Source organism: Schistocerca serialis, chromosome 4, assembly GCF_023864345.2.
Source record: "Schistocerca serialis cubense isolate TAMUIC-IGC-003099 chromosome 4, iqSchSeri2.2, whole genome shotgun sequence".
NCBI lineage: Eukaryota > Metazoa > Arthropoda > Insecta > Orthoptera > Acrididae > Schistocerca > Schistocerca serialis.
In genome coordinates, this window is record NC_064641.1 from 626265366 (window position 1) to 626286504 (window position 21139).

Below are 21139 nucleotides of genomic sequence, written 5' to 3' on the forward strand. Positions count from 1 at the left end.
TAAAGCTCTTGTCGCTGTGCTACCTTTGCACTTGTATTTATAAAGTCGGAAATAATTTCGAAAAGCGTAGTGCCTACTTTGTGATCAATAAAGTAATTCTTCACGTGCTGTATGACATTTTACGCGACCTAGCCCGCTTAACCACAGATCTACGCTTGTTTACCAGAATGGTCAGTAGCCTTCTACGTGACTTTATGTCACATCTTTATAGCTTAGGAAACGTTCCACCTCGTAAATTATCTCACTTTCGTTCTGTAAATGTCTGCCAATTAATGCTTCCTTCATCGGAGGAAAGAGGAAGAAGTCTCTGGCCACTTTGTCAGGAGAATACGGAGGATGAGAGACAATTTGATAGCCCAAAGAGCAAGGATACGTGACTCTGTCCTGTGCAGAATGAACTGAGGCGTTGTATTGGAGAAAAATGGTTCCCTTGGATGATTTCTCAGGATGATTTCTCTGGGCAGTCCCCGGTAACCTCGTAAGAAGATTTCTGTAGTATCCTCATATGGTCGTTCGCCCAACACGAGCCTAATCTGTTAGCACCACTACATGGCAGTCCCAGAGACACTCAGCGCTAAGTTGCCTAAGATTTTTGGATCTTCACCCTGTCCGGCGGTAGTGCCTCCACACATATTTACGCTGTTTTTTTCTTCTTCCGTATAGAACTCTCAGTAACACACCCGCCACTTCTCCGTGGCGATTAGGCGCTTAAAGAAGTCATGTGCATTGGGCTGACACAGCTGCAATATTGCCGCTGCGGCTCAGTTCGGCGGGCTTTTTGGATGTGTGCAAGCATCGAGCAAGATGTTGAAAACTGCGCCATGAGCGATTTTCCATTTTTACACTTTCTCTTTGATTGTGTTATGGTCGCGCGGTAGCGTTCTCGCTTCCCGCGCCCGGGTTCCCGGGTTCGATTCCCGGCGGGGTTAGGGATTTTCTCTGCCTCTTGATGACTGGGTGTTGTGTGATGTCCTTAGGTTAGTTAGGTTTAAGTAGTTCTAAGTTCTAGGAGACTGATGACCATAGATGTTAAGTCCCATAGTGCTCAGAGCCATTTGAACCATTTTTGATTGTGTTATGCCGTCCTTCGAGCATCAGTGCCTCCACTTCTCTCGCGATCCCGTCCTTGAGACCGAGATGGTGAGCCACTTTGTTCTTCGTGATTCAGACTTGTTTGACCATACTGCAACTGTAGAATTACTACTACACAATAGTCTACTTTGTGAGTAGACTACGTCATTTTGTTTCTGCTGCTGTAGCGGCATGCTACGGTAGTATAGAACTGGAATTTCAATGTGTACCGGGACTGAGGACATTTACGTGCAAACAGGCAAAAGTTAATTACGTAGCTTTATTTTTCCGTGGTGATACTTAAAATTTTATGACTTCCCGTCATCTGCCACCTTGCGGGCGCAGCGAGACCGCAAGGTGTGTGGCTGGGGGCGGGCCGTGTTTGCATGTGTGGGGCGTGGCGGACGCCTGCGGTCGTGCTGTACCACTGCCTCCACCTCTGCGCCGGCACTGCTGCAAGCAGTGGGCGTGGGCGGGACCTGTCACGCCGCGCAGCCGGAACTGGGCCGGTTGCAGAGCCATAGCGAAGCCGCTGGCGTTCCCAGATGTGCCCACCACACTTCGAGGAGCATGCCACTAGTGGTGACGAGGTAGTTATACGGTCGTGGTCATCATACGATTAAAACAGTGGTTCACAAAAATGGCTCTAAGCACTATGATACTCAACATCTGAGGTCATAAGTCCCCTAGACTTACAACTACGTAAACCTAAGTAACCTAATGACATCACACACATCCATGCCGGAGGCAAGATTCGAACCTGCGACCGTAGCAGCAGAGGGGTTCCGGACTGAAGCGCCTAGTACCACTCGGTCACGGCGGCTGGCAAAACAGTGGTACTTGAGTAATTTTATCTCAGGGAGTTGATATGTCTTCTGTGCAAGTTACTTTCTATCCTTACGGATCTCATGTCAACAAATTTCACCCAATTCCGATTATTCCTTCTTGGTACAAAATTTTTCAAAAATAATTGAGTAGATTCAACTGCATCTGATCCATTACTATCATTGCATATAACTTCTTTACAACTGAAATACGCTGAAGAGCCACAGAAACCGGTAACCTGCCTAATATGGTGTAGGACCCCTGCGAGGTACCAGAAGTGCCGCAACACGACTTGGAATGGACTCGATTAATGTCTGAAGTAGTGCTGGAGAGAAATGATACCATTAGTCCTGCAGGGCTGTCCATAAATCCATAAGAGTACGACAGGTTGGAGATCTCTTCTGAACAGCACGTTGCTATCCATCCCAAATAGCTCAATAACGTTCATAGTTTGTTGGCCAGGGGAAGTGTTTAAACTCAGAAGAGTGTTCCAGGAGCCACGCTGTAGCACTTCTGGACGTGTGGCGTGTCGCAATGTCCTGCTGGAATGACCCAAGTCCGTCGGAATGCACAATGGACATGAAAGGATGCAGGTGATTAGACAGGTTTGCTTACGTACGTGTGCCAGCCGGAGTACCAGGCGGTTCTAGGCGCTTCAGCCTGGAACCGCGCGACCGCTACGGTCGCAGGTTCGAATCCTGCCTCGGGAATGGATGTGTGTGATGTCCATAGGTTAGTTAGGTTTAAGTAGTTCTAAGTTCTAGGGGACTGATGACCTCAGATGTTAAGTTCCATTGTGCTCAGAGCCATTTGAGCCTTACGTACGTGTCACCTGTCAGAGTCGTATCTAGATCTATCAAGGTGCCATATCACTCCAACTGCACGCACCCTGCACCATTACAGACTCTCCACCAGCTTGAACAGTCCTCTGCTGATATGCAAAGTCCAGCGATTCATGAGGTTGTCTCCATACCCGTACACGTCCATCCGCTCGATACAATTTGAAACGAAGCTTCTTCGACCAGGCAACATGTTTCCAGTATCAACTGTCCAATGTCGGTGTTGACGGGCCCAGGTGAGGCTTAAAGCTTTGTGTCGTGCATTCATCAAGGGTACACGAGTGGGTTTTTGCATGGTTGTCACGCTGACACTTGTTGATGGCCCAGCATCGAAATTTGCAGCAATTTGCGGAAGGGTCGCATTTCTTTCATGTTGCATGATTCTCTTCAGTCGGCGTTGGTCCCGCTCTTGCAGGATCCTTTTCCGGCCGGAGCGATGTCGAAGATTTGATATTTTAGCGGTTTCCTAATATTCACCGTAACCTCGTGAAATGGTCGTAGGGGAAAATCCCCACTTCATCGCTACCTCGGAGATGCTGTTCCCATGGCTCGTGCGCCGTCTATAACTCGAGCGCCGACTATAACACCACGTTCAAACTCATTTAAATCTTGATAACTGCCATTGTAGCAGCAGTAATCGATCTAACAACTGAGCCAGACACTTGTCTTATGTAGGCGTTGCCGACCGCAGTGCCTATTCTCCCTGTTTGCATATCTCTGTATTTGAATATGCATGTCTATACCAGTTTCTTTGGCGCTTCAGTGTAAATCTGCCCCTGGAACACCAATAGGTTCCTTATGTTTGTTGGCGACTAGCTCCATTCATAGCACCATTCTCAACGGGCGTACTATTTAATCCTGTATGCCTTTCCCGCAGTATACAAAATGATTGGGCCCAAACTGAATGCCAGCGAAAGACAAATCTCCCAATGACCAGCACCTAAAAAAATACGGTAACGCGTTTTACACACAGATTAAAAAGTAAATTTCAGAATCACGTTATTCAAACAAAATACTGGTACAGCCCTAGACGGTTTATATATTGTGGACGTTCGGTTGAGTATAAAATTCGTCTGTCAATGGCGTGTGCCAGAACTACATATGTAGCGTAGCATACTTAATCAACGACTCTATGACGAAGGGATACAACACTTGGGGTTATTGACGTAGCTCGGTGTGCTTTATATGTTTACAGACCATGAGAACCCTAGCGCTTTCTATCTAGAGGTTACCTTCTTGACAGAGATGCGCTGTCATCTTGAGAAACGAAACCTTTTGTCTGCCAGTAAAGGTCCGCGCGTGAGCAATCTCTCCTGCGACCTTTACCAGTCCTGAGAGAACACACCGCCGCTTCAGACGACAGTAGCACCGGAGCGAGGCGGCGGGACCCTTCCTCTGTTGTGGTATGAGTCGTCATTTGTGCGCAAACAGGTTCCGTCTACATTCATGCTCTTCCACGTGGAACATGACAATAACTCCACTTCTGTAAATAATCCCTGGCATTTCTGAAGGAACTATTCTTTATTTAGAGAAGTTTAGGGGAGGTGAAGGGTTTTTCAGTTGGTACGGAAACCCCTGGCTTTTTGGCATACTGCATGATGTCTTGGCTATGAATCTAGGGAAAATGTGCATTCCTTCTTACATTCTTCTGTAAACGTATCGACAGGCCGGATTATATTTGTAGTGGCTGCGACCTGGAAAACAGAATCGAGCATGCTTTTGAAATAGCAACTGGTTCCTGTCCAAGACACCGAGTCCTTGACGTTAGCGTAGAATTTCCGCATGACGAACAGATTGGCATTCCCATTGTCTGCTAGATGCTACCTGTTAACAAAAAAAAAGACATGCCGCGCTAAATGCTCCACAGCCTGACTCACATAGCCTCAAAGAGCAGCTGAAGGACGGGTAGCTCCTACAAGACGGTCGTTGTTCGTGTTGCACAAGCAAGCTCCAGTTCCAGACCGACGAGAGAACGGGCTGACAAAGTGCTGATCTGTACTCGCCTTTTCCCGGGGATTTCTTTTACCGTTCGCTACTTCAGCTGCCTGCACTGATCACACTTAAAAGTACGACATGGACATACTTCAAGGGGCTAGCGTCTGACTTCTCTCACCGATTACCCACTCCTCTCTGCTGCTAACAATCGTATAGCCATCTCACACATTATACAATTACCAACTGTTTACAGTTCATGTTCACAAAACTTTTAATCCGCGACCATACTCTTCCATAAATATACATACTGCTACACACACACACTTACACACACACACACACACACTCCCACATCACAATTTTTAATGTTGAATTTCTTCTGTGTTTATCATCACTGAGGCTTTATTGGCTTGACTGATGGATTCATTACGCGTTTTCGTAGCTTTCTGGAGAGCAGTGTGTGGTTAATACACTCCTGGAAATGGAAAAAAGAACACATTGACACCGGTGTGTCAGACCCACCATACTTGCTCCGGACACTGCGAGAGGGCTGTACAAGCAATGATCACACGCACGGCACAGCGGACACACCAGGAACCGCGGTGTTGGCCGTCGAATGGCGCTAGCTGCGCAGCATTTGTGCACCGCCGCCGTCAGTGTCAGCCAATTTGCCGTGGCATACGGAGCTCCATCGCAGTCTTTAACACTGGTAGCATGCCGCGACAGCGTGGACGTGAACCGTATGTGCAGTTGACGGACTTTGAGCGAGGGCGTATAGTGGGCATGCGGGAGGCCGGGTGGACGTACCGCCGAATTGCTCAACACGTGGGGCGTGAGGTCTCCACAGTACATCGATGTTGTCGCCAGTGGTCGGCGGAAGGTGCACGTGCCCGTCGACCTGGGACCGGACCGCAGCGACGCACCGATGCACGCCAAGACCGTAGGATCCTACGCAGTGCCGTAGGGGACCGCACCGCCACTTCCCAGCAAATTAGGGACACTGTTGCTCCTGGGGTATCGGCGAGGACCATTCGCAACCGTCTCCATGAAGCTGGGCTACGGTCCCGCACACCGTTAGGCCGTCTTCCGCTCACGCCCCAACATCGTGCAGCCCGCCTCCAGTGGTGTCGCGACAGGCGTGAATGGAGGGACGAATGGAGACGTGTCGTCTTCAGCGATGAGAGTCGCTTCTGCCTTGGTGCCAATGATGGTCGTATGCGTGTTTGGCGCCGTGCAGGTGAGCGCCACAATCAGGACTGCATACGACCGAGGTACACAGGGCCAACACCCGGCATCATGGTGTGGCGAGCGATCTCCCACACTGGCCGTACACCACTGGTGATCGTCGAGGGGACACTGAATAGTGCACGGTACATCCAAACCGTCATCGAACCCATCGTTCTACCATTCCTAGACCGGCAAGGGAACTTGCTGTTCCAACAGGACAATGCACGTCCGCATGTATCCCGTGCCACCCAACGTGCTCTAGAAGGTGTAAGTCAACTGCCATGGCCAGCAAGATCCCCGGATCTGTCCCCCATTGAGCATGTTTGGGACTGGATGAAGCGTCGTCTCACGCGGTCTGCACGTCCAGCACGAACGCTGGTCCAACTGAGGCGCCAGGTGGAAATGGCATGGCAAGCCGTTCCACAGGACTACATCCAGCATCTCTACGATCGTCTCCATGGGAGAATAGCAGCCTGCATTGCTGCGAAAGGTGTATGTACACTGTACTAGTGCCGACATTGTGCATGCTCTGTTGCATGTGTCTATGTGCCTGTGGTTCTGTCAGTGTGATCATGTGATGTATCTGACCCCAGGAATGTGTCAATAAAGTTTTCCCTTCCTGGGACAATGAATTCACGGTGTTCTTATTTCAATTTCCAGGAGTGTATCATTTCGCTGTCCGTGCTTAACAACATGATGAGTCCATCCTCCTAATAAGGTATTGTGCGGTTGTTTGCTGATGATGCTGTGGGGTACGGTAAGGTGTCGAAGTTGAGTGACTGTAGGAAGATACAAGACGACTTAGATAAAATTTCTAATTGGTGTGATCAGTGGCAGCTAGCTCTAAATGTGGAAAAATGTGTTTCATATGTAAAGGTGACAGCATGTAAGACTCTGGTGCGACCTATTCTTGAGTACTGCTCGAGTGTTTGGTACCCGTAACAGGTAGGATTGAAGAACGACAACTAAGCAATTCCGAGGCGGGCTGTAGATATGTTACCGGTAGGTTCGAGCAACACGTAAGTGTTACGGAGATACTTCGGGAACTCAAGTGGGAATCTGTGGAGGGAAGGCGACATTCTTTTCGAGGCGATCGCTCGGGATAAGCGGGAAATCCGGGTCCGATTTCTGCTCCGGCACAAATTTTCATTGTCTTCTTTCCATTACATAGCTGATGGTTGTCCATATTCGCAACTGTGAATACATTCCGTGTATATCATTCCCGTGAACGCCTCAGCAGCGTTTTATCCATATGAAAATAACTTCGTTGTTTCACTTCCACAAGTTCTTCACATGCTTTGTGTTCTTAAGCATCAGGGGATTGTTATATCGTATTTTAGAATCGCCGGATGGATAGGTATCGATACAGGGTGCTTGCACGTTGTTTTCCTAAAACTTTTAAAGCAAATTCTGGGATAGTTCCCTTAAAAGGAAAGCTACGATTGTCTCTCTCCCCCCCCCCCCCCAGTCCAAGCTTGCGGTCCAACTTTAATGATAGAGAGTTGACGTTCAGCGTAAATAAATGTAACGTATTGCGCATGAATAGGCAAAGTGGTCTATCACTTTTCGATTACGCTATTAGTGATAAACTACTGGAAAAAATTACCGGCGTAAAATCCTTAGAAGTAACCGCTCGAACCGATGTAGTGTGGAATGACCATATAAAAGTAATTCTCGGAAAAGCAAGTCAGGTTGAAAAGACGCTTAGGGATATTTTGTTACCTTATAAATCATTTGTATGACCGACTCTTGAGTATTGCCCATTAGTATGGGAGTCTTACCACGTTGGGTTAAGACAAAATATCCAACGGAGAGCGCTTACTAGCCCAGAGGGCGTTACAGGAGAAACGTTGTGGGACACGGAGAGTTTTAGTACTGAAATTCTGAAAGTGTACGTTCCAAGAAGTCTAGTAACGTATTACTTTACCTCGCATATGACTCATGAAATTAACATTGCAGGAAGTCAGAGAATTATGTAGGTCTATGGACCATCACTCTACCGACGACCTATTTGCGAATGGAACAAGGAGGGAGAAATTATATTCGGAACAGAAGTACCCTCCGCACACACCATAAGGTGGTGTGTAGGCCTATATATGTAGCGTTAGATTCTTTGCTTCTTTTCTGTGTTAAGTGTGCCACACCGACGCTGTCAAGTGTTTCTCTTCCCGACAACGGCTCCTTGAGCTGAGAGTTCAGTTAGACGCTCTCTTCCTGGGAGATTTGAGCGCTTAGCGGTTCGGCTGGACCGTCAGAGCGGGACCGACTTCCAGCCAAGCGAAGTGCGGCGATCCAGCCCGGAAACAGCAGAGAGCGGCCAACCGCGCGCCACTAGTTTCCGGGAACAGAACACCAGCCGTGGCACGTAACGGCACCACGCTGGCTGCCGCTATACGGGGTGTAACTGTTCGCACTTCCATTTCGCCACTCATTGTCCCTCTCGTACTGCACACTGTAGTCATGTTCTCACGTAGCCGACTGAGCGATGTGGCGCAGTGGTTAGCACACTAGACTCGCATTAGGGAGGACGACGCTTCCAACATGCTTTAGATTTTCCGTGATTTGCCTAAAGCCCTTCAGGCAAATGCCGGGATGGTTCATTTGAAAAGGCACGGCCGATTTCCTCCCCCATCCTTCCGCAATCCGGTGGGATCGATGACATCGCTGTTTGGTTCCCTACCCCAAATCAACCAACAAATCATCTCACGTAGTCGTGACAGCGCTGTCTCACTGGAGTATTTCAGCTACATTTTCCAAGTCTAGCTTCCGTATAGTCGGCTACCTGTATGAAATACGCTGCATGACAAAAAACGTAAAGCACTCAGAAGACAGGATGGGTTGTCAGCGCGAATCCGTACACGAACACCGATAATGTTACATTTCTCTACGTCAGGTAAAACAGTCACTAGATTGCAGAATGACATTTTCACTCTGCATCGGAGTGTGCGCTGATATGAAACTTGCTGGCAAATTAAAACTGTGTGCCGGACCGAGACTCGAACTCGGGACCTTTGCCTTGCGCGGGCAAGCGCTCTACCAACTGAGCTACCCAAGCGCGACTCACAACCCCTCCTCACAGCTTCAGTTCGAGTCTCGGTCCAGCACACAGTTTTAATTTGGCAGAAGTTTCAGTCACTAGATTGCATTTGTCTTTTTCGTGTTATTGTTGTTGACAGGCCTGGCAGGGTATATAAGGGGCGTGAACAGCGTCAGATATTGAGTGACTACTGTGAATGACACGGAAATTATGCGTACTCGTGTGAAACAACGTTATCAGCACCTGACAGCATCACCGCCCGTCCCCATTTTTCTGGCTGGCCGAGTCATGGAATATCTGGCTTTGTAGGACATTACAATGCGACAGTGGCCCAACGTTAGACTACATGGGAACGTGACAGCGGTCACATTATCATCGAGCTCCCGCCAAACAACGTCTGTTCACTAGAGGGGAGGATTGTGTATTTCGCTCAAGCATATCGTAACCTTTCACATATGCATCTGCCATCCGAGAACTAGTAATGGATTCCCTGCGACATTCTGTGTCATCCCGTACCATTGGTCGAAGAGTAGCAGCATCTGGATGGGGTATTACCATCCCGTGTCCGCCCCTGGTAGCTGAGTGGTCAGCGTGACGGAATGTCATACCTAAGGGCCCGGGTTCGATTCCCAGATGGGTCGGAGATTTTCTCCGCTCAGGGACTGGGTGTTGCATTGTCCTTATCATCGTCATTTCATCCCCATCCACACGCAAGTCGCCGAAGTGGCGTCAACTCTAAAGACCAGGCGAACGGTCTACCCGCCGGGAGGCCCTAGGCACACGGCATTTCCATTTCCATTACCATCCCAGGCGTAGGTAGCCGTTAACGCCACAACACAAACGGCTGCGTTTGGAAGGGCAGGGAAGCATTGACTGCTGATGCGCCGGCCGAAGTGGCCGTGCGGTTAAAGGCGCTGCAGTCTGGAACCGCGGGACCGCTACGGTCGCAGGTTCGAATCCTGCCTCGGGCATGGATGTTTGTGATGTCCTTAGGTTAGTTAGGTTTAAGTAGTTCTAAGTTCTAGGGGACTAATGACCTCAGCAGTTGAGTCCCATAGTGCTCAGAGCCATTTGAACCATTTTTGAACTGCTGATGCGTCGCACTGCGTACAGCGATGAATCGCAGTCCTGCACTACCCTGCACGACCAACGTCGCCGAGTATGGCGGCGACTTGGAGAGAGGTCCCATCCTTGCAATGTTTTGGAGAGGCGCTGCGGTGCTATTCCTGGCGGCATGGTGTGGGGAGCCATCGATTGTGATTTAAAATCGTGGCTGGTAGTGATCGAGGGTACTCTGATGGCATAACAGTACATCATTCGTCCTCATGTGATACCTCTTATGCGACAGTACGGTGGTACCATATTTCAACAGGACAATGGTCGTCCACGCTTGGCACTAATCTCTATGAAGTGTCTGCGTGATGCTGCTGGGCTACCGGGGTACCGAGATCTGTCTTTCATATCAAATGTGTGGGAACTACTTGGACGTCAACCCATCGTAGAGACAGTGTATAGGTTATCAAGGACCGGTTACAACAGCCGTGGGCCGTCTTGCCTCAGACGGGCATACAACGGCTTTATGACATCGTAATAGTGCATACATCCACGCCAGAGAGGGTACTAGGCTTACTGACAAGTGGGCTCATACTGTCGAGTTCCTTGCAAATTTCACTCGAATAAGAAATCACCACAATAGCATCGCATAACCTCTCAACTTGTGAAGTTTCGTACCGTTTCTTCCCCCCTTCCCGGGTGGTCCAGTTGTTTTGTCAAGCAGTATATGTTTCTCTATTTTCTTACTATATGTTTCATCTGTATCTATGGCAAATTTAATCCTATGGTTTCATCTGAAAGTTGAGGAAACTGCTTCTCCGCTGTCACACACCGTGCAACTTGTGAGTCGATGTCAAATGTATCTGTGGTATTGGGCGGTGTGGCTTGGTCTTTGGCCCCGAAACTTGCTGACAAAATTATTGGCCTGCCGGGGTGGCCGAGCGGTTTTAGGCGCTACAGTCTGGAATCGCACGACCGCTACGGTCGCAGGTTCGAATCCTGCTTCGGTCATGGATGTGTGTGATGTCCTTAGGTTAGTTTAAGTAGTTCTAAGTTCTAGGGGACTGATGACCTTAGCAGTTAAGTCCCATGGTGCTCAGAGCCATTTGAACCATTTTGAACAAAATTATTGGTTCGCTGCAGAGCTCATTCTCACGGCATGGAGCAAAACAAACAAGAGATAAGTTGCAAACTAGAAAATTAGGGAGCACTAACCCAGCTGTGTGGAGCCAGCGAGTGTTAGTGCGAGGAAGCATTGCGGCCATCGGCAGAAGCGGTTTAAAGGCACCACCACATAAAATCTGACAGAATGCTGGGTCGAGAACATTCCTCTCATAATGAGCAGGAGCTCATTATTTTTAATTCTGCGCGACGCCACCCTTTAATCTATAACTACTGCAGATGGTTGATGTGCAGCCGCGGTTCATAGCACGCGCCAGAGCCGCTAGCGTTCAACCACCTCTCGGTTGTCGAAAAATTACAGACACGGACATAGGTCTATGCGGCGTCAGTGGGAAAGTTCCGCTGCGCGCTACGCTTTCAAAAAGTGCGTTTTCCCTTTGTCGGAAGCCACAGGAGGTGCTTCTAGCGCAGACAAAGCGGAGAAATTTCGGCCGCCCGCACACCGCTATATGAGACGGAAGTTACTGGGCCTACAGTGCGGGCACCACTTTCGTTAATAACTCAGTATCTGATCGGGCAGGTTACGTTCCTGTTGAGTGAGACGAGAAATCCGTGTCGTTTTGCTTCCTAGATTCTCGTGTTAACAGCGTAGAAAAAACTGTGACTTATACACCCCATTGAATTATCACTATTCGAAATTTCTATGGACTTCGGGGATTGAGAGGTACGTAAAATTTTTGTGAACGTCGCCGTGTTACGAAACATTTAAGGCAGCTGACAGGTGTTATGCCGTACACACTATAATAAAGTAAATAAGTACGCATGTACATATAACTATAATCAAATCGAAGCCTCAAAAACTTACGAATTTTTCAGCTCTGTTAGCCTTCGCGTGGTATCAGCTCTTGAAAAACATATGTCTGGAGTCTTTTTTGTCCCCATAGTGGTTCTAGCAACTTAATGGCGATCAAATGTAAAATATCTCCAAAAAGGTAATAATGGTTTATTGAGAGACCCATTCACAATGTTGAAATTACAACTCCATAGTTCCTTACGTGTAAGTTGTAATTATGTACTAGCTATGTTTGAAATATGCACATTATATATATATATATATATATATATATATATATATATATATATATACTATTTCAGTACGTAATATTAATTTACCACGCACTATGTAAAAATATTATAATTAATTAATATGATGCGTGAAATCACTTACAAGGTATTGTGTTAAAAATAAATTTTTACTCACCCTCCACGTCAGATGGTAAACAACACTCGTTACACAACACTCTTACCCTGGATTGTTCTTTGCAGACAAACTTGTGACACTCAACACATTGTTTGATATTGGGCAGGAATCGTTACTATTACATTCTGCATGTGATAAAAAGTCTGGGACAATCTTCCCTTGTCTGTTATTGTGGCCTAAGGTGATATAGAACATATGCAGTTTCACATGTTACATTTCCTAAAATCTGCTTGCGCACATCAGGTGGTACTATGTCATATGTCCATTTCTAGATACAAGAGTAGGCAGATTAGTTTCGTGAATACCATGACCATCTTCTTCACATTCGCTCACATCCACCTCTTCTCCGGCCTGCATATCTTCCTATATCATATCTACATCAGCATCACTCTTATCATCATTTCCAAAAATTGATTCATTGTGGCTATCATTCTTCCGTAAATCTGCTAAAGCCTGTTCGAGACTGTAGCCCCTTTCAAATCTTATATCATCATCCATGACGAATAAAATATAACACCACGTCTTACTTCAACAAAACGCAATTCCTAACTGTGAATTTGTCATAACAATGCACGTATATGTACTTTCTACAGATTTCTTACAGCAATGAACATATAAATGTCGTCTTAGAAGGTGCATTGATCCCAAGTTTTTATTTTCGCAATGAAATTGAAAAATAACATTGAAATCACGTATTGTATACCTGGGGTACTGACTCTATTGCAAAAAATTCAAATCATTGTACTATGAACTGTGGTACAACCACAAATATTTTACCCAATTATAATAGAAAGTCCATAAGAAGCATATGTGGAGGATGAGAAGTCTACATTCATATCAACACTGTATATTTGTAGTTAAAGGAGGCTTGGGGTCTAGAAAGATCCCGCACGCCATGCAAGGGATAGAACGGTAATATTGTCATCAACATGGTGTGCCCCTGAAATGGCTTACCCAGAAACTCTGACGTAGACCTCGGTGCAGTTGGGCATTTATCAGATTCGCAAATCATTGCCAGAGATGGAAGAAGCGATAAGTAAGAAAAAAAAGTCGTTTGATCGGCTGCGTGTTGAACTCTGCATTTTTGAATTTTTAATCTCACACTTATCCACTAAAACAGTTAGCAACCCTAACTCTCTTACACTTATTCATTCTTCTTTTCGTTAGCATTTACCCCTTCTAGTGTGTGTTACGCTATACTCAAGTTCGGCAAATTTAGTTTTATTTAACTTTGCGGCCGAATGCCATTCTTATCGCCGCAGTCGTCTGTTTCTTGAGGGAGACAAGTCTGTGAATCGTTTAAACTTTGTTCTGTGTATGATCGTATTTCTGCTGTTTATGTGTCGCATTTTCTGAGACCAGTCCAGCATTTGCATAATCGAGCGTGGGAAAACCGCCTAAAAACCACTCTCAATCAGGCCAGTAGAGCAGCAGTCGTTAATCTGCCGCTTGGTCTCTGCCTGGATCTGCCTCGCCTTCCAATCTCACAAATTAGCGCGCTTTTGACTGTACGAGTAGGTTCTAACTCCCTCACTAAATATTGGGTTGGTGCGTGTGTTCTCAGCGTTTGTACGTAAGTTCAATAAACACAACAGATATACATAACAGAGACTCTACTCATCAAAAATATATCCTCCTTCAATATTTACAACACTCACCAACGCTGCGATAGTTTTACAGTTCCGCGACTGTGGAAATCACATGGTTTTGAGGCGAAGAACTCGTCGGTCCATATTCGGAGCGCATTTTCATCCGGAAAGGAAATTCCTTGAAGGTTGTTCGATAGAGCGCGGAAAAAGTGAAAATCTTATCGTGGAGTAGTACCACTTCACGCAGCCTTTCTGGTCGTTGTTATTGGATTGCGTCTGCAAGACGTCTCAGCTGTTGACAATAAGTCTCTGCAGTGATGGTTACGCCTCTAGAAGCAATTCGTAGTACACCACACCGTCAGTGCTCTACCAGACGCATAACGTTATCTTTTCTCGATACACGCATTTGTACGGGGAGTTGCTGCTTTGTTTGGGCTCCACCATTTCTTTATTTTCATTATGATAGCATATAGACTCCATTTCTCGTCACTAGTAACGACACAGGATAGGAGTGGTTGGTATTGTTTACGAGCCAAATGATGACGAGCAAGCTGAGATGTACAGATGGCCATCCGCTGATTTTTGTGATTTTTGCTCACAGCATGCGGTACCCATACACACGATTTTTGAACGTTCCCCATGCATGCAAATGTCGTAGGATTTTGGAACGATCACAGTTCATCACATTTGCCGTTTCTCGAATACACTGGCGTGGATCATTATGGATTAATGAGTTTAAACGATCTTCATCAAATGCAAAAGATCTCCTGAACATGGACAGTTACTAATGTCCAATAGATCCTCCTTGAAAAGGAAAAAACCATTTTCTGGGCATCCTCTGTCCAATGACAAATGGCTCTGAGCGCTATGGGACTTAACTTCTGAGGTCATCAGTCCCCTATAACTTAGAACTACTTAAACCTACCTAACCTAAGGACATCACACACATCCATGCCCGAGGCAGGATTCGAACCTGCGACCATAGCTGTCGCGCGGTTCCAGACTGTAGCGCCTAGAACCGCTCGGCCACCCCGGCCGGCTGTCCAATGACATCTGCTGTTGTCACCCCTCTATTCATCTCAAACAGAAGACTATGTCGGAACTGTTCCAATTTCCTCACTTGGAACAACATTTTCTAGCCTCCACAGTTCCACTCACTGTGTCCACATGACAAAACGACAATGTGTAAACTGAAATAGCAACAGCGAACTGCAAATAAAAAATGACAATCGATAAATAAACACGTAGCAACCAGAATACCAACATGCACCAACCCATTAAAAAATGTTTCCCTATGCACTTTTGCTTCACGAAGAAAGTTCGAGTTGTAAGCACTTGGCGTATCGTGTTTGGTAAAACTTTAAGACATTCAGGAACTGCAGTCAAAACGACTATGCATTGGTTCGGCGTCAGAGGACTGGGAGTTTTCCACTTTGTGCTCCAGTGTTTGCTACCAGGCGTCATTAAGGCGAATCCGTGTTTCATCACCAGAAACGGTCGAGAGATGCAACTGCTTCAAGTCCCTTAAGCTCGCAACAGACCTCCACTTGTACTTCATTTACATTTGCGTAACTACTCTGCAATTTATTCATAAATGTTTGGCAGAAGGGTCGTAGAACCACTTCTACATCTGCATCTACATACATACTCCGCAAGCCACCATATGATGCGTGGCAGAGGGTACCCTGTACCACTACTAGCCATTTTCTCACAAATAGACCGAGGGAAAAACGACTGTCTGTGTGCCTCCATGTGAGCCCAAATTTCTCGTCTTATCTTCTCGGTCCTCAAGCGCAATGTATGTTCGCGGCAGTAGAATCGTTCGGCAGTGAATAGTGTTCCTCGAAAAGAAAGTGGCCTTCCCTCCAGTAATTCTCGTGTGAGTTCCCGAAGCATCTCTGTAATACTTGCGTGTTGTACGAACCTACTGCTAATAAATCTAACAGCCCACCTCTGAATTACTTTAATGTCTTTCTTTAACCCGACGGGGTGCACATAGTTTCTCGACCGTTCTACCGTAGAATAGCATGTGGGAAAAATGAACACACAAAATTTTCCGTGAATGCTCTGATTTCTCTTAAGTTATTACAATGTTCATTTCTTCCTATGTAGGTGAGAACCAACAAAATATTTTGGCATTCGGAGGCTGGTGACTGAAATTTCCTGAGAACTTTTCACAGGAGAGAAGAACGGCATTGTTTTAATGATTGCCGTTCTGGTTAGCGTATCATATCAATGACACACTCTCACCAATCCTTCTCCCCATTTCACGATAATACGAAACGAACTGCCCTTCCTCGAACGTTCTCCGTCAATCCCGTCTGTTACGGATCCTATAGCGCGCAGCAGTACTTCGGAAGAGAAACGACGAGCGCAGTATTGTCAGTCTACTTAGTAGATTTGTTGATGAGTGTCGTGTACGACTGATCGAGTGAAATGGTCATCGTATTACCTTGAAAAATGTCTGACATCTCTGCCAGTGCACCCACTCTCACAAAGTAATAGTCTGCTTGAGTTGCTGAGTTAATCGACATACCTTTCGAAGCGATGTTGGGGGCAATTATTTCCACATGTTTCGAAGTAATACTCGTTAGTTTTCAGTACCTAAATGATGATTATTTATCATATAACTCTTGCTGCGCTTAGTAAGTTTTTACAAGGAAGACCTATAGACGAACAGTTGCGGTTTTTCTTTGTGTAAAGCCTATGTATGGTATAAACATAAAGGTCTCTATAGTCAGTAATACACACATAATAATGAGCATACGATGAAAGTCTGCATAATTTCTGACCGCTCCTTCTGCTGCGGTTCAACTTTATTCCTTCTTGCGTCATTCCCATGGGTTATTGCACCGCTGAGGAAATGAAGTCGGTTAGGATCGAGTTTTTCCCTGCCACGAAAGGTATATGTTATGAAGTGAATTAAAATGTATTGAAATGAAATGAATGGGTCGATAAAAAATGGTTCAAATGGCTCTGAGCACTATGGGACTTAACATCCGAGGTCATCAGTCCCCTAGAACTTAGAACTACTTAAACCTAACTTACCCGAAGACGTCACACACATCCATGCTCGAGGCAGGATTCGAACCTGCGACCGTAGCGGTCGCGCTTTTCCAGACTGAAGCGCCTAGAACCGCTCGGCCACAGCGGCCGGCATGGGTCGATGGCACAAAACCAATGACATGAAAGGATATCAGTGAAAATCGTTCAGATGTGGTGAACTTGGAACGTAAGGAGGATATACTGCCAGCTGAAAATTTCTGCTAGATCCTGGCTCTAATCCTAACTTCCTGCTTACTGTCATGCGTCTAGCTTCAACTACCATTCCTCGTTCAGTGTCTGGTAATTCCCGCCGTGCTGCCGTACTCGTGTCGTAAGCCTTTTCACATCACTCAGCTGAGTACAAACAACAGCTCCGCCAAAGCACTGCCCTTTTATACATTGTGTACGCGATACTACCGCCATCTGTAAGCGTGAATATCGCTATCCCATGAGTTTTGTCGCCTCAGAGTTTTGTATTTAGTATATCTGAACGGGTTTTTCAGATATATCATTTCATGTGACTACATTTTCGTTCCTTTTTATTTATACATCCTTGCAAGATGAGGATAATCAGGGCCACTCTTATATCTGAGCAAGTTTTCTATACACTTCACTTTATATTTATAATTTACATGTAACACGTAACATTTAGAAATTACACTGACATAAATTCTGCAGAAAAAAAGTTTATATAAGTTCATAAGACGTACAAATTACGAGCAGGTATATTTAAACTATAAGCGCAGGCTGCAGTTGGCACGAGAGAAGGGGTGGAAGGGTTAGGGAAAGATGAAGTGATGCAACACAGGTAATGAACGTAATGGAAAAGAAAGTGGCGTGTACTGTGTGCTACAGGGACGGTGACCAAATACATTGTTTTACACCCACCAGAGCCTTTGCTTCAAATCAGTGCAGTTATTTAAAATCTTATAGAATCATACGCAAAAGAAAATTTCACTTGAGTTCACATGTATTTAGCGTCTTAGGAACATCGCCAGAACCACAAATGAGACTTGCAGATTGTCGGTGCGATTGTTTTAAGGGGGGTAGGACGTCAAACGGGCCGACTTGGAGCAGGAGAGGCATCACAGAAGATTTTAATTTCCAGTGCCTATACTTTTACAAATAAATTCATAAGATTTTGTCAGCATCACCAAGAAGGATTTCACGATTCACACTCATTGCAGTGGAAGTTCGAAAACATAACAAATTGAATTTTTTTACATGTGAAATTTCATCATTTTTTACACTTACTAATGGCTGCATTTGTTGCTATAGGTACACTTTTCTTCATAAGTTAGAGAGATTCTTCGATGAATTTTCCACAGCATACATACCATACTTACAGGTGTATGAAACTCTAGAATTTATTAAATTTATGAAAAAACGAATGAGCTGTTATATTTTAAACATCATGTTTAGAAAAAACACTAATTTTATAGTTAATTACCTCTATTTTACCACAGTTTTTAATAGATTTGGAACATTCTAGACTTTCATACACCTTTAAGTATGGTTTACATGCTGTGCAAAATTCATCGAAGAATCTCTCTTACTTATGAAGAAAAGTGTACCTATAGCAACAAAGGCTGCCATTAGTAAGTGAAAAAAAATGATGAAATTTCACATGTAAAAAAAATTATTTCGTTATGTTTTCGATCTTCCACTGCTAAGAGTGTGAATTCTGAATCCTTCCTGATCATGCTAACAAAGTTTTATAAACTTAATTGTAGAATTATAGACAGTGGAAATTGAAATGTCCTGTGGTGCCTCTCCTGCTCCAAGTCGGGCCGTTTGACTTCCTAACCCCTTAATGTCATCTCTTTCACAAGACACGCTGAAGCCCGGTGTTGAACGCTAGAGTAAGGCAGAGTGCAGACGGTGTGGTGCTGTGGCTGACGGAGCTCGCGCTGTCGCTGTTGCAGGCCTACCAGAAGCCAATGAGGTCGACGGCGGTGCAGGTGGCTCGCATCGCGGCCGTGACGCTGGTGCTGATGAGCTTCATCCTGGGCTCGTTCATCCTGGCCGCCTCCTGGATTCAGGCCGCGCGCTCCTGCGAGCTCCAGCTCCAGCTGCAGGAGGACTTCTCGCGCCAGCAGGTACTGTACCCTCACCTGTCTACTGCCTACCGTACCCCGTGTGAAAGAACGTTACGTACTGGACAACTATGGGTCGCGAGTGTCAGGACACCTACTGAGCGCGCGCTGTGATGCGAAGCTATGCATCCCAGTGTGTGTAAGAGCAGGCACGTGCTCAAAGCTTCAGTTCTGCCAGTACCTCTCCATTACTTTCCAAATTTCGTGGGAGCTCCCCTCTCATATACATGGTGTCCCAGTTTCGTTAGTACTGCTTGTGTGAAATTCCAAACTGCAATCGCGAGTTGTGCTGTTACAATCCCTGAAGTTTCAACAAGAGCCGTATAGAAGATCAAAGCACTAGCTTCACTGCAGCAGGCGTCCTGGTTGCGAATGTAACAGTACGTGTCTGACACTGGCCGTGGAGCAGAGAGGCAACATTGAGGTTTTTGGGTCCTCCACCATCCATGGTGAGAGTTCATCGGAACGAGAGGCAGGTTCCTGGATGCTCCTCCAAGACAATGAAAGACAATGACCCAGCCCGCAAAGTGGAGACTGTGTGCGAGATTTGGCCAGCAAATGGATTACAGTCCTGCACCACCCGCCGTATCCCCCGGATTTGGCCCCAGCCGACCTAGGTTTTCCGCAAATTGAAGTTGTCAATGAAAGGACACAATTACGATGCAGTTGAGAACATCGAAGAAGACTGTACTGTGGTACTAAACGCAATTCCAAGAAAGGACTGTAGTGTTTGTTTCAAAACACCTTTAAAACAGATTTAACTGTGTGTTGATTCAGGGGTGGATTGTTTTGAATAAATACAGTGACTCTGTGAAGATATCTAGCAGGTCAGTCCTAGTTGTTGTGCTTGGTTGTTCTTTATCACGTTGACTCGTGAATAAGAATATATAATGGATAGGCGGGATAAATGGAGGCATATCGAGAATATATTTGTATTTAGGAATCGCTGGAGATTGTTGTACAGAGAGGACAAGAAGACATTCTTTGGAGTTTTGCCTTTTCTACCAGGTTTCGTTAGATCATACGCCAGAAAGTCATATAAAAGTGCTCATACATCTCTTTGGTGTCAACTGTTTCGTGACATCTTGTAACTAATATTCCTATCGTTGATCAGGGAGCAGCAAAGAGTGGGATACACTTGCATCCCTTTGCCACAACAATTTTACATGCTTTATAGTGCTCTCTATGCGCTTATCTCATATTCCTAGAAAATATCACTTGTACCCGTTCGCTTCTTACCCCTCAGTTGTGGAATCTCACGATACAGTGAGATAAATTTTCTCTTACTCTGTAAACGTGCGCGGCGGAACATCAACATAAACAACGTCCGAATCTTGTCAAACTGGCCGTCAATCAAAGTTTCTCTCAAACACGTCAAACACAGTATACGTTTGACAAACACATGAAGCAAAGGAGCACAGGTAAGTAATTTGAAAAATTCGTAGTTTTTGAAATATTATTTGATCGATTACTAGGACCCTAAGAGCAGGACGGTGCTGCAGGAGCTGAGTAGAAAGGCGGAACAGAGCGAGCGCAGCGGTCGGGACGCCCTCGTTGTTGGGCGGGGGAGGAGGGGTCAGGGGAGGGGGGAGCGCTGGCTGGCACGGCGGACGTTGCGTAACACGGCGAAGATCCCCCCAGCTTGCGAAACCGGTTGGCCTCGTGTTCCTCCGATAGTTACGGCTGCCTGCACCGCGCCACCAGTTTCTCCAGTGCTCGATCTGCCCTTTTGTGACCATTTAGCTGTTTTACCTGCCGCAGCGCAGCCGAGCGGATAGGTTGCTTTGCTATAAGGTGTCTAGTGAACTGGTAGTGTTGCCCTTCTTCTGGAACAGTACTTCTACGAGACCCAGAAGGCAAGTAGATACCGGCGCCCTGGTTGATGCCGGGTTCCTTGTCACCCGGAAGGCATTCAATACATTGCCGCACTGCCACCTAATGAACAAAACAGGGCGTACGGAATACGAGTATCAGACCAGCTGTGTAATTCGACTGAACAGTTCCTAGAAAATAGAACACAGCGTGACATTCTCATCGGA

At 46.1% G+C, this 21139-nt stretch overlaps 1 protein-coding gene across 1 annotated transcript in view; it reads left to right on the forward strand.

The window, feature by feature from the left end:
- The window catches only part of LOC126475445 (uncharacterized), a 119440-nt gene that overhangs the window by 38385 nt on the left and 59916 nt on the right, over positions 1 to 21139 (forward strand). The window contains exon 2 of the mRNA XM_050103307.1: positions 18930 to 19103. Coding sequence (XP_049959264.1) covers positions 18930 to 19103 — 174 coding nt within the window. The remainder of the gene's footprint in view (positions 1 to 18929; positions 19104 to 21139) is intronic.